Source organism: Dipodomys merriami, unplaced genomic scaffold (genome assembly GCF_024711535.1).
Source record: "Dipodomys merriami isolate MVZ:Mamm:240054 unplaced genomic scaffold, mDipMer1.0.p SCAF_1, whole genome shotgun sequence".
In the NCBI taxonomy this organism is placed as follows: domain Eukaryota; kingdom Metazoa; phylum Chordata; class Mammalia; order Rodentia; family Heteromyidae; genus Dipodomys; species Dipodomys merriami.
In genome coordinates, this window is record NW_027202270.1 from 43,526,728 (window position 1) to 43,539,183 (window position 12,456).

General features: G+C 42.9%; 1 protein-coding gene across 4 annotated transcripts in view; it reads right to left on the bottom strand.

Annotated features, from left to right (window-relative positions):
* The window catches only part of Pdk1 (pyruvate dehydrogenase kinase 1), a 31,734-nt gene extending 23,720 nt beyond the window's left edge, over positions 1-8,014 (bottom strand). The window contains exons 1-4 of one of the 4 annotated variants that reach the window (XM_070020834.1): positions 7,718-8,014; positions 6,473-6,614; positions 2,109-2,180; positions 363-547 (exon numbers count right to left, since the gene is read on the bottom strand). In XM_070020834.1, coding sequence (XP_069876935.1) covers positions 363-547; positions 2,109-2,180; positions 6,473-6,614; positions 7,718-7,919 — 601 coding nt within the window. In that variant the 5' untranslated portion in view covers positions 7,920-8,014. Of the gene's footprint in view, positions 1-362; positions 548-2,108; positions 2,181-6,472; positions 6,615-7,081; positions 7,247-7,717 lie in introns of those variants that run through there. The other 3 variants (XM_070020825.1, XM_070020815.1, XM_070020844.1) reach the window with 3 other exon arrangements.
* Between the last annotated feature and the right edge of the window lie 4,442 nt (positions 8,015-12,456).

Below are 12,456 nucleotides of genomic sequence, written 5' to 3' on the forward strand. Positions count from 1 at the left end.
CTGAGATCTGAGGATCACAGTTCAAAGCCAACTCAGGCAGGAAAGTCCATGAGACTCTTATCTCCAATAAACAACTAGAAAACAGGAAGTGGCACTGTGGCTCAAGTGGTAGAGCATTCACCTTGAGCTGAAGAGCACAGGGACAGCACCCAAGCCCAGAGTTCAAGCCCCATGACTGACCAAAAAGAAAGAAAAAAGAAAAAAGAAAATAATCTGCTTTGTATCTCATACTTTTCTTAATAAGCAAAAAGTATGTTCTCTTTAAAGGAAATTTAAATAAATTTAGACGTTTGGCATAAATGTCGAAATAAATTTTAAATACCTATAGACATTTCTATTTCTCTTGGCTTTGGGATACTTACAGTGTTGATTGAGCAACATTCTAATTGAAATGCGACTCATGTAAAATCGATCCAAAAAGTATTGAACATTCTGGCTGGTAACAGGATCTACTCCAAAGCTTTCCTTGTATTCAGTCACACCCTGTGCCATTGTGGGAATGACATCATTGTGTCGGTTTCTGATCCGTATCACAGTATCTGTAAAGCTAAACAAACCTGTCTGTCAAGACAGCCAAATATTGTGACAAATGAGATTAATACTAAAGTATAAATTTAACCAACAATGGTAGACTAGAAACCACTAGTTCAGTATGGAAATATCAATGAGTATTTTCCTAAACTGAAATATATTTCGGATTATAAAATATAGCAGATCTACCAAGGAGTAAGGGCAGACCTCCAAAATAAGACTTTCACAATTTAATTCTTAACTTCTTAGAAAAAGATTGCCATAGAACACAACTGTAAATGGGTTGAATTTTCCTTAGCCTTTATAAACGAAACTCATCTGAGAACTTGTTAGTGAGGCTAGTATTCCAGAGACTTTCTAAACAAGAACAAGCAGAAAAAGCATACTCTGTAACAATCAAAATGCAAAGGGTCATTTGGATATTTATAAGATCATTATGGGCCACAAAATTATCAATATGAGCAGACTGACGTGGTTAGTCAACAAGAAGCATTCTGTGCATAATCATCCAAATGATGAGGCTTGTATATATCTGTTGGCTAGATGTTTCCCACCAGCAGGTAACTGAGGTGACTACCAGGATTTATCAATTCTGTCATGTTGGTTATTAACATTATTTTATAAATCACAGGTCAGAGAGACCCATAGACATGGTGTTTTGTTTTGTTGTTGTTGCTCAGCATAACAAAAGAATTGTAACTAGTTACCAATCTTTCAAAATTGAGAGCTTTACAGTGAAAATACAGTTACCTGTGTGTGCGTGTGCGTGTGTGTGTGTATGTGTGTGTACGTGCAGGTCCTGGGGCTTGAACTTAGAGCCTGAGTGCTATCTTTGAGCTTTTGTGATACAGACTAGCACTCTACCACTAGTTACCAATCTTTCAAAATTGGGAGCTTTACAGTGAAAATACAGAGGGGTGGTGGTGGTGGTGGTGTGTGTGGGGTGTGTGGGTGTGTGTGTGCGCGTGCAGGTCCTGGGGCTTGAACTTAGAGCCTGAGTGCTATCCTTGAGCTTTGTGATAGAGACTAGCACTCTACCACTTATGCCACAGCTCCACTTCCAGCTTTTGGGCAGTTAATTGGTGATGAAAGTATCACAGACTTTCTTGCCTGGCCTAACTTCAAACTGTGATCCTCAAATGAGTATCTAGGATTAAAGGCATGAGCCACCATACCCAGCTTCAACTTTTATTTAACAATAGAAAAATTCAGTCTATTTAGGGAGCATTTGCACATAGCCATGATGAGAAGCTGAGGGGAGGCATCTATTCTCCCAACAATCCAAACTGTACACCTTTATTTCCACTGATCGTCACATTTGAACTTTGGCTTTTCATCTGTAAAGAGGAATATGAAGCATCTGTATCCACCCCCAGCTTACTCATTTTGTTACCTGCCTTGTTTCTATAGGTTCCTTTAAACATCTGGTAGTATATCAGATGTTCATAAGTACTGGAAATCTAAAAGTTACTCAATTTCCCCAAAAGTAGCACATTTAAGCATAACAGATTAATTTTTATATGATGTTTGAAGGTATAAAAACTGTGTTTAGAATAAGGTCCAACTAGAGTACTTACTCATAAATAGTTTTAGCATTTTCAGCACTTTTGTCCTTAAAATCAAGAAGTTCCTGAAGACTCTGGATGTACCTAAAATGCAAATCAATAGTGGTTTGTTCTTCTATATTCCAAAAATTAAATGTTGTGAAAGTTATTTCAAAACCTATTTTAAACATTATATATATATATAATTTTTTATTTTTATTTTTATTTTTTGCCAGTCATGGGGCTTGAATTCTGGGCCTGGGTACTACCACTTGAGCCACAGCACCCACTTCTGGCTTTTTTCTGTTTATGTGGTGCTGAGGAATTGAACCCAGGGCCTCATGCATGCAAGGCAAGCACTCTACCATTGAGCCACCTTCCCAGCCCCATTTTATAATTTTAAATGTAGAATACTGCTATAAATTATGACTGAAGTAAGTAGGTTTTTTTTAAATATACATTCATATTTGAATAAAGCAACAAGAACAAAGTAGGAGAAAGTACATATTTTTTGTGTTTAAAAGCATAGGTCAGAGGTGGGAGTTGCAGTTCAATGGTAAGCCAAGTGCCTAGTTAGAATTTATACACCTATCTATCTAGCTATCTATCTAGCTATAGATTCAGGTTTTTTTTTTCTGTTTTTCTGCTTTTTTTTTTAATTTATTGTGAAAATACCGTACAGAGGGGTTACAATTACATGAGCAAGGTAATGAGTACATTTCTTATCAAGCATTGTTGCCTCCTCCTTTGTTTCCTCTTCCCATCCCTTCCCATCCCCCCTCCTTCCCCTCCTTTCCCTCCCACCCCACCAAAGTTGTAAAGTTCGTTTTTCGACATAATGTCTTGTACATCTCATTGTTGCAATGGGTCCACCTGTATCCCTATTTAAATAATTTGTTTTTTCCCTTCCCCTCCACAAATTAGACCAACATCAAATACAGTGAAAACAGGGATTATACCATGGAGGAGGGATATACAAAGCAACAAAGAAATATGTTAGAAACAATAGCAAGAAAGAAAAAAACATTTGAGTCCTTATCTTGGGGTTCATTTCGCCTAACATCAACTTATCTACCTGTTTCTGCTTGTCTCAGACATATACTAGTTATTGCAAATAAGGGAAACCATGGAACCTATGTTTAAGAGGTCCTTATTCCTTTTAAATTCTAAAACTTACAATCGTTTCAAAATTGATTCAATCCCAATATATATTTATGGGGGTGGGGGGGGGGGTAAATAATGACTATCATGAGACTTGAATCTGTTACACTATGTAATCTTGAGCAAATGAACTTAGACTCATTAAGAACAGCTTACCCTCCTTTGTCGAAGAGTCTGATGTTAATGCTTTAAAATTTTAATGTTATCCCATTGCCAGTGGCTCACCCTTGTAATCCTGGCTACTCTCAGGAGACTGAGATCTGAAGGATGGTGACTGGATGTCAGCCCAGGGAAGAAAAGTCTGTGAGACTCCATCTCTCAACAATAAGCAGGGCTGGAGGTACAGTTCAAGTGGTAGTGTGCCAATCAGGCACACAAAAAATTTCAATTTAATTTTTGTAGTAATTGAGCTTGCTCAGCTCAATTGCTTGACAGAGCTCTACTATTTGAAATGTACTTCCAGCCCAGAACTTGAGATGTTTGTGTCCAATCAATAAATATTTCTTGGAAATGTATGCATTATCCTGCCAATGTAATTGTAACCCCTCTGTACAGTATGTTCTCAAATAAAATAAAATTAAAAAAAAATAGCCTCAAAAAAATAAATAAATAAATAAATAAATATTTCTTGGAAACCTACACTATGCCATATGATTTTTTAAAACAAAACTGAATAATATGAAAGCCATAAAAATGTTTCTGATTTATCTTAAAATTTAAGGTAACAAAGTACTTAGAAATAACAAAAAAAAACAAAAGGCAATTTATTTTCTCTAGGTCATGCAGCCAAGTACAATGGCACTACAAGGGCCAAGGCTAAAAATACCTTACCACTATTCAATTACCCTTTTCAACAGTTTTAAGTACTGATTGGTTAAGAACTTTTCCCAGGGACAATGTAAGAATCTTTAAATTCTGTGAATCTGTATGTACATTTGGGAAGCTGTACTGGACAAGTAACATACTTCAACAAGACTTTACCTTCCCTAGTCAAGTGATTCTGATAGCTGCTATTCTGTTTATACCTTAATTTTCTTTTCATTGGCAGGAGATAAACAAATAACTGTCCTAGGACAGTATTGTTAGATGCTAGTTAGCATCTAATTATCATATATGTAGCAATCATACTTCTTTTGTCTATTTTTAATTAATGTTAGGGCAGCTTTCTTACAAACTATAATGCTTACAAAAGGATTAATAAGGATCTCTATGAACATCACTAGGAAATTTAATGCGGTTAAAATTTTCCCATTTAAGACTTTACTATGGAGCAAAGGGGTGACATTGTCCAAAAAGGAATGTACTCATTACCTGACTTATCAAACTGTAACCCTCTGTGTATCATCTTTATAATAACAATAAAAAATGTCAAAAAATACCTAACTCTGGCCAGTTATCAGATAGATAGATACATACATACACACACATACATACATACACTCATACATAGATAGATACATAGATACATAGACAGACCTTAAAAGAATAAAACTTTTAGCCAGATAAGGTGGTTCACATTTGTAATCCCAGATATTTAGGGGACAGGATCAGGAAGAGCATGGTTCAAGGCCAGCTAGAACAAAAATTTAGCTATCTCAGTATAAAAGTTGGGCATGATAGTACACCTGCCATCCCAGGTACATGGAAAGCTAAAACAGAAAGACCAGTAGGGCTAAAAAATCTCAATACCAACGTGAAAAATAGGTAAAGCAAAAAAGGTTGAATATGTGGCTCAAGTGATAAGAACTCCTGCCTAGCAAGTGTGAAGCCCTGAGTTCAAACCCCAGCACCAAGGGGGGGCGGGGGAGGAGAAGGAATAATACTTTTAAGATCAACAACATTAAGAAAGGCTATAGGTAGGTGTCATATAGTAATAAATGCACTTAAAATGTTTACTATCATTTGAAAGCTTTCAAAAACTTCTGTTTGGGGGTTATTTTTTGTTAGTCATTGGGCTTGAACTCAGGGCCTGGGCGCTGACCCTGAGTTTTAAGCTCAAGGCTAGCACTCTACCACTCTAAGCCACAGCTCCAATTATGGGTTTTTGGTGGTTAATTGAAGATAAGAGTCTCATAGACTTTCCTGCCGGAGCTGGCTTCAAACCATGATCCTCAGATCTCAGCCTCCTGAGTAGCTAGAATTACAATCATGAGCCATGAACACCTGAAAACTTCTATTTTAAACTGGAAGAAGATCAGCATTTTATGTGTGCACATATTAAAATATCACACTGAGCTCATTAATCCATGCAATTAACACATGCCAAGTAAAAAATAAAAGAATAATATAAGTCAGATGTCAGTGGCTCACATCTATAATCCTGGGGGACTAAGATCTGAGGAATGCAGTTTTGAAGCCAGCTCAAGCAGGAAAAGTCCATAAGAGTCTCCTCTCCAAATAACCATTAAAAAGTCAGAATGGAGCTGTAGCTCAAGTCAAGAGTGCTAGAGCCTTGAAGACAAAGGCTCATGGACAGCACCTAGGCCCTGAATACAAGCCCCAGGACCAGCACACAAAACAAAACAAAAACAAACAAAAAAACCTGGAAGAACAAAGAGTTTCAACTTTTTGTAATTTACAATAAGACATACAATAAAATTAATTTAGTTTGTTAAAAAAAAAACACCTCTGGCATTCATCATTCTGATGATGTTCAGGCACAGTACATAGTAATTTATGAATCTGAGCTGCAATCCCAGAAGGAATTAAAAGAAATGTACATAAATATTTGGCCATCAACAAATGGTAGCTTGCCTGGTGCTAGTGGCTCCTGACAGTATTCCTAGCTACTCAGGAGGCTAAGATCTGAGGATGGTGGTTTGAAGCCTATAGGGGCAGGCAAGTAAATGAGACTTTTTTTTTTTTTTTTGGTCAGTTGTGGAGCTTGAACTCTGAGTCTGGGTGCTATCCCTCAGCTCTTCAGCTCAAGGTGACCGTTCTACCACTTGAGCCACAGTGCCACTTCTGGTTTTCTGAGTAGTTTATTGGAGATAATAGTCTCACGGAGTTTCCTGCCTGGGCTGGCTTTGAACCACGATCCTCAGATCTCAGCCTCCTGAGTAGCTAGGATTGTAGGCATCTCAGCCTTCTCACATTTATACATTCATAACACACAAAAGGCAGAAGAGGACTACTGATACTATCTTAAGACTACTAAATAGTAAAAATCATTTGCCTTAAACTTAAGAAAAGTCCATTAAATCCACTAAAACTGAAACCACAAGATGGAATCTTACCAGCTTTGTACCAATTGAACAGATGGGGTTCTGAGAAGATTATCTGGAAGAAGACTTATTTCTTTCATTATATTTGCCAATCGAACAGGTAACTCTTGCCGCAGAAACATAAATGAGGTCTTTTCACAGGCATTTACTGATCCTGAAACCAAACACAATGGAAAAACAGTAAGTGTCCATAACGCATCAGAAGCCAGAGAGCAAGGTGACAACCCAGAGAGAGTCAGTCACCCGGCAGGCCAGAGGAGTAGAGAACCACCATAATGACCAGCTTCACTTAAAGTTACACTAAAATAGTCCTATTATTTCAGCAATGCATTCTACACTAATCCCAATCTTGCTGCTTTAGCAGTCAACCATAGTTTAAAAAAAAAAAAAACAGTCAGCAGCTGGAATTACTATATCAAAGGAAAACATCTTGTGAACCAGGTCAAATCCATCCCTTCGCCACACTCTAGTCATTTGAATGGAAAGCACAAACAAAACCTGTGGGCTCTGAGCCATAAAAGGGGGGCGGGGGGAGGCCCTGACACTGTAAAGTAGTTGTAAGATAAAGAGACTACTGGTTATCTTTCAAGCTAAGGATGGTGGTCACCTGATAGCACTCACCAAAGCAAACTAAAATTCTACTTAGACTTGAAGACTCTGAAGTGTCTATTCAGTTTTCTCCTTTCCTTTCATAGCTCGGATGAGAAAGTGCAGTCAAACGTCTCTCTCTCCCCTGCAATCTGCCACACACCCTCCAGGGGAAAGCAGGGTGAAAAGCCGTCCGCTGGACCACCCCTTCGGCTCGTGCACTTCGCACGTGTACACGACCTCTTGGCCGCTGAGGAACGAACGTGCTCGTCGGTGGGAAACCTCGAGCCACGAGTCAGGAAAACATTCCAGGAAAATGTGGGGCCCGTTGGAACTTGTTTCGCGGCAGTCATCGTACGATTGCACGGATCGTCACTCTGCAGAACCCCAGCTAGACACCTGGAGGGGCGACACCTGGAGGGGCACCTCGCCCCGCGGGGCCCGGAGAGGCGGGGCCGCGCTCGGGTTGGTTTTCGACCCCGCAGCGCCAGGCACCCCACGCGTCTCCAGTTGTTTACGCGGCCCGCAGGAGCCCGGACCCTCGGGGAGGAAGGAAGCAGAGGAAGGAGGCGGTGGGACGGGCTGGTGCCCCGAGACCCGCGGGGGCCGGCGCGGCCGCAGCTCCCCCGCACGGCGCGCACAAAGGCCGGAGGCCCGGGCCGCACTCACCGAAGTCTAGGAACTGCTTCATGGAGAGCGGCGACGGCGAGAAGCGCGCGTAGAAGTCCACTTGGCCCGGAACGCCGCGTTCCGACGCCGGCCTGGAGCTCGAGTCCGAAGCAAGGCCGCGGCAGACGCTGGGGCCCGCGGGGCGCCACCCTAAGCCGGGGGCCCCCGAAGCGGCTCCGAGCAGCAGCCGCGCCAGCTTCATGCCGAGCGCCGCCCGAGGAGCCCGTGTCCCTGACACCAGCTCCCTTCTCCCCGCCGCGGCCAGGCGCTACGTGCGGGACGTGGCGGGCCGCGGCTGTCACCGCCGAAGAGCCCTCCCCCCTTCCACCCCCCCCCCGCCGGAGCCCCGCCCCTGGGGAAACCACACCCTTGTGTGGGCGGGGTCTCTATGGATGGGGGCGGAGCGACGCGGGGAAGGCGTGCGCGGGCGGCCGCGGGACAGGAGCAGACCTTCGGCCGGGACCCCCTCCTTGGTCGCCCTGTGTGGCCCGCCCCTTCCCATGCCCTTCCGAGCAAATGCCACCTTCCTGCTTCCTCTTCTCTCAGTGTCTCAGTCCAAAGGCTCTAGGTAGGCTGCGATCGGCTAGTTCCAGACTCCGCCTCCCCCTCTCCCTCCCGGCTTTAGGAATGGAGCCCCGTATTTTTCAAGTGAGCAGGAAGAATCGGGGAACTTCCAAGAGCTCACCCTTGCCAGACAGCCGCACCGAAGCCGGAGTGTGGGACGCTGCCCCGAAGCGGATCACCGAGACCTCCCCCTTGCGGGACCGAGCGGGCAGCCCAGCTCGCGGGGCGCTCCGCAGGCAGGGCGCATGGGCGTGAGCAGCGCTGCGGGGCCCGCGGGCCCGCCGTGTGGCTGCTCCACCTCGCCAGGCTTCTAAATGGTGAACCTAGGACCGGACCTTCCCAGTGTCTGGCAGCCTGTTATCCTAGCTATTCAGGAGGCTAAGCCCTGGAGGATTGCAGTTGGAAGCCAGCCATAGCAGAAAAGTCCCCAAACTCCATCTCCAATTAACCAGCAAAATGCTAGGCTGGAGGCATGGCCAGCCATGAGCAAGTAAGCTGAGAGTGCAAGACCCCGAGTACAAGACCTGGTACTCAAACACACAGACATCATCATCATCATCATCATCATCATCATGGTCCGTTCTTGAATTGTGTAAAAAAATATATTTATATGAGATGAGATTCACTTTGGGGACTGTATTAGTGTGTATGTGTTTAGCAAAAAGAAACATTTACTACCTGGTGTTAGCCTTCCCTCCTCCATCTTCTTACCCAGTCTGCCACCTTAGACCTTCAGCAAAAACAAAACTGCCTTTCCCTGAAATCAGGTGATGCAGGCCTTTCCCTGAAAACAGATGGCACAACAGGCTTTTACCTGAAAACAGGTGAGGTAGGTAGCTGCAATCTCAAGTGGCAGCCCCTCCCCAAAATGCAATTTCCCTCTCCCTTGTTTGTGCAGCTACAACTGTAAATGTTAACCCCTTGCACAAAGCAGTTCCCCACTTTCACGTTCCACATGAACCCAGCCCTATAAAATTGTGCTTTATAGCCCTACCGTAGCCTGTCAGGTTCCTGACATTGAAACACCTCTTCCTTTGTTTGTAACCAAGTGTCCGAGTGATTTTCTTGGGCAAGCCTTTTACCTAAAACTATGTTGGTAGTTAGGGATTAGAAAAGGAAAAATAATTGCCTCAAGCGTAGTGTTTTATTAGAATAGATGGCTGTAAGGAAAGTGATAAACAAGAAAAAGAGATTAATTAACATGTATATTTCATGTATTCATGAGAAATACTCAGAGCTAAGTAATTCTCAAGTGACCTTAGCAAGTGCCAGCAAACCACACCTGTAAATCCTAGCTACTCAGAAAGATCCAAAGGATGAAGGTTTGAAGATAGCTGGGCAGAAAATTCTGCCACACTCTGTTTCCCAAATAATGAGCAAAATAACAGGCTGGAGGTGTGAATCAACTGAAGAGTGCCAAGCAAGCTCAAGCCCAATATCACCAAAACAAAGCAAAAATAATGGCCTTGAATTCCAATTTATATAGTCTGCAACAAAGAATAGTAGATGCTTAGACATGAAATTTAGAAGATAAAGCACTTTAAGTCTTTAAAAAATATTTGCATATCTTCAGTTATAAAAGGGGTTTCATTACTACATTTCCACACATGACTACAGTGTACCCCCATAAACCTCCCTGTTCTTCTCCTTTATTCCCCTGCCTCTTTCTTAAAATAATCTCAACAGGTTTCTTTTTGGGGAGGGGGGAGAGGTGAGGAGGAAGTTGTAGCGCTTGAACTCAGGGCCTGGGGGCTGTCCCTGAGCTCTTTTAATCAAGGCCAGCACTCTACCACTTTGTGCCACAGCTCCATTTCTGATTTTTTTGAGTGGTTAATCAGAGAAAAAAGTCTCATAGGGACTTTTCTGCCCAGGCTGGCTTTGAACCATGATCCTCAGACCTCAGCTTCCTGGGTAGCTAGGGTTACAGGTATGAGCCACAAGTACGTGATTTGGGCCTGGTTTCTGTCTTCCCTTTTCTTTTTTTTTAATTTGCATTTATTTATTTTTTGGTACTGGTCCTGGGGCTGAAACTCAAGGGGCCTGGGTGCTGGTTTTTTTTGGCTTTGTTGCTCGAGGCTAGCACCCTACCACTTGAGCCAGAGCTCTACTTCTGGCTTTTTTTGTGTGATTATTTGGAGATAAGAGTTTCAGGTACTTTCCTGACAGGACTAAAACCATAAGTAGTTCTGGGTTCCCAAGTTCATGTCCAGAATGTTAATGACATAGAAGCAAACAAGTCAAGTTTATTAAGAGGATATAATAAAGCTCCTGCACAGGAAGAGTAAGAGGGAAACTGAAGCAGGCTCAGAGTCCAGGGGGTTTATATTTTGTGCTGGGTATGTGGATTTATTTTTCAATGGTAAGGATTGTTGGCATTGATGGATTGCCCAGTTTTTCTGTAACTAGGGTGAATTAGAGGTCAGATTGCTTCATCTAGCAATGACTTTTAACTGACTATTAAAAGTTGAGAGTTCTCTGTGTTTTTGTATAAAAAGCATTTAAAATTTAACTGTGTGCCAAACAGGACAAGAGGAAGGGCAACCTTGCAAAACTTAGCCTCCCAGGTCTGTAAAACAGAGTCCTGTTTTTCTTAGGAGAGAGCTAGTATCTTAACACCCATTATGGCAGGGGCAGTCAACTACTCACTTGTGTGTTTTCCTGGCTGGCATTTTGATACCAAAGACAGAGATCTTGTGGCCTTATTATTATTACTATTATTTTTAACTAGGGCCTTCCCTTCCTTTCCATATCTTCAAATATTCAAATACAGTCCCTCTGTGAAAGAGCAACGTTTGTTCTGTATAGCCCACATAGCAGACAAAAGGGCTTGAGGGTGGAAACCCTGGATGGAGGTAGATCTGACTCAACATGGCTAAACTTAATGTGTATGGGCAAAAATTCTCTGAGATGGACTCTTGTCAATGACCTTTAGTCAACAGCCTGGATACCAGCTTGGTAAGGAGGATGCAGGGAGGATTATGAAAAGAGACTAGGTTTTGAATCCTGGTTTTGCAATCTGCTGGCTATGGGTCCTTCTGTGGCTTAACTTCTCTGAACCTCAATCTACTCAGTGAAAAAAGAAGCATAATATCTGTGTCAGCACAGGACCAGCTCAGGACTTACCCAAAACCCAACAATCTTTAAAAAAAAAAAAAATCTTAGGGCTGGGAAGGTGGCTCAGTGGTAGAGCACTTGCCTTGCATGCATGAGGCCCTGAGTTCGATTCCTCAGCACCACATAAGCAAAAAGAAAAAAGCCAGAAGTGGCACTGTGGCTCAAGTGGTAGAGCGCTAGCCTTGAGCTGAAGAGCTGAGGGACAGCGCCCAGGCCCAGAGTTCAGGCCCCACGACTGGACCCAAAAAAAAAAAAAAAAAAAAAAATCTTTATCACTTTTTTTTTTTTGGGGGGGGGAGTCCAGTCATGGGGCCTGAACTCTGGGCCTGGGCGCTGTCCCTCAGCTCTTCAGCTCAAGGCTAGCGCTCTACCACTTGAGCCACAGTGCCACTTCTGGCTTTTTTCTTTTTGCTTATGTGGTGCTGAGGAATCGAACCCAGGGCCTCATGCATGCAAGGCAAGCGTTCTACCACTAAGCCATCTTCCCAGCCCCTCTTTATCACTTTGTTGTTGTTGGTGGTGGTGGTGGTGTTGTGGGGCTTGAACTCTAGGCCTGGGCACTGTTACTGAGCTCTTCAGTTCAAAGCAAGAGCTCTAGCACTTGAACCACAGTGCCACTTCTGGTTTTCTGGCGGTTAATTGCAGATAAGAGTCTCACAGACTTTCCTGCCCAGACTAGCTTTGAACCTTAATCCTCAGATCTCAGCCTCCACTCTTTTTATCTTATTAAGATTTTGTAAGAGCTACTTATATAAGTCCTTGAAACAGACTTTATCAAAAGTTTAGAAGAAAACAAAGTTCAGTACTAAGATTTTGTGTGTGTGTGTGTGTGTGTGTGTGTGTGTGTGTGTGTGTGTGTGTGTGTGTCAGATCTGGAGCTTGAACTCAGGGCCTGAGCACTGTCCTTTTGCTTTTTTTACCTGACTACATTATATCATTTGAGCCACAACTCCATTTCTAGCTTTATTGGTGCTTGATTGGAGATGAGTCTCAAAGTCTTTGTTGCCTGGGCCAGCTTTGAACCTTGATCCTCAGTCTCCTGAGTCACTAGGATTATAAGT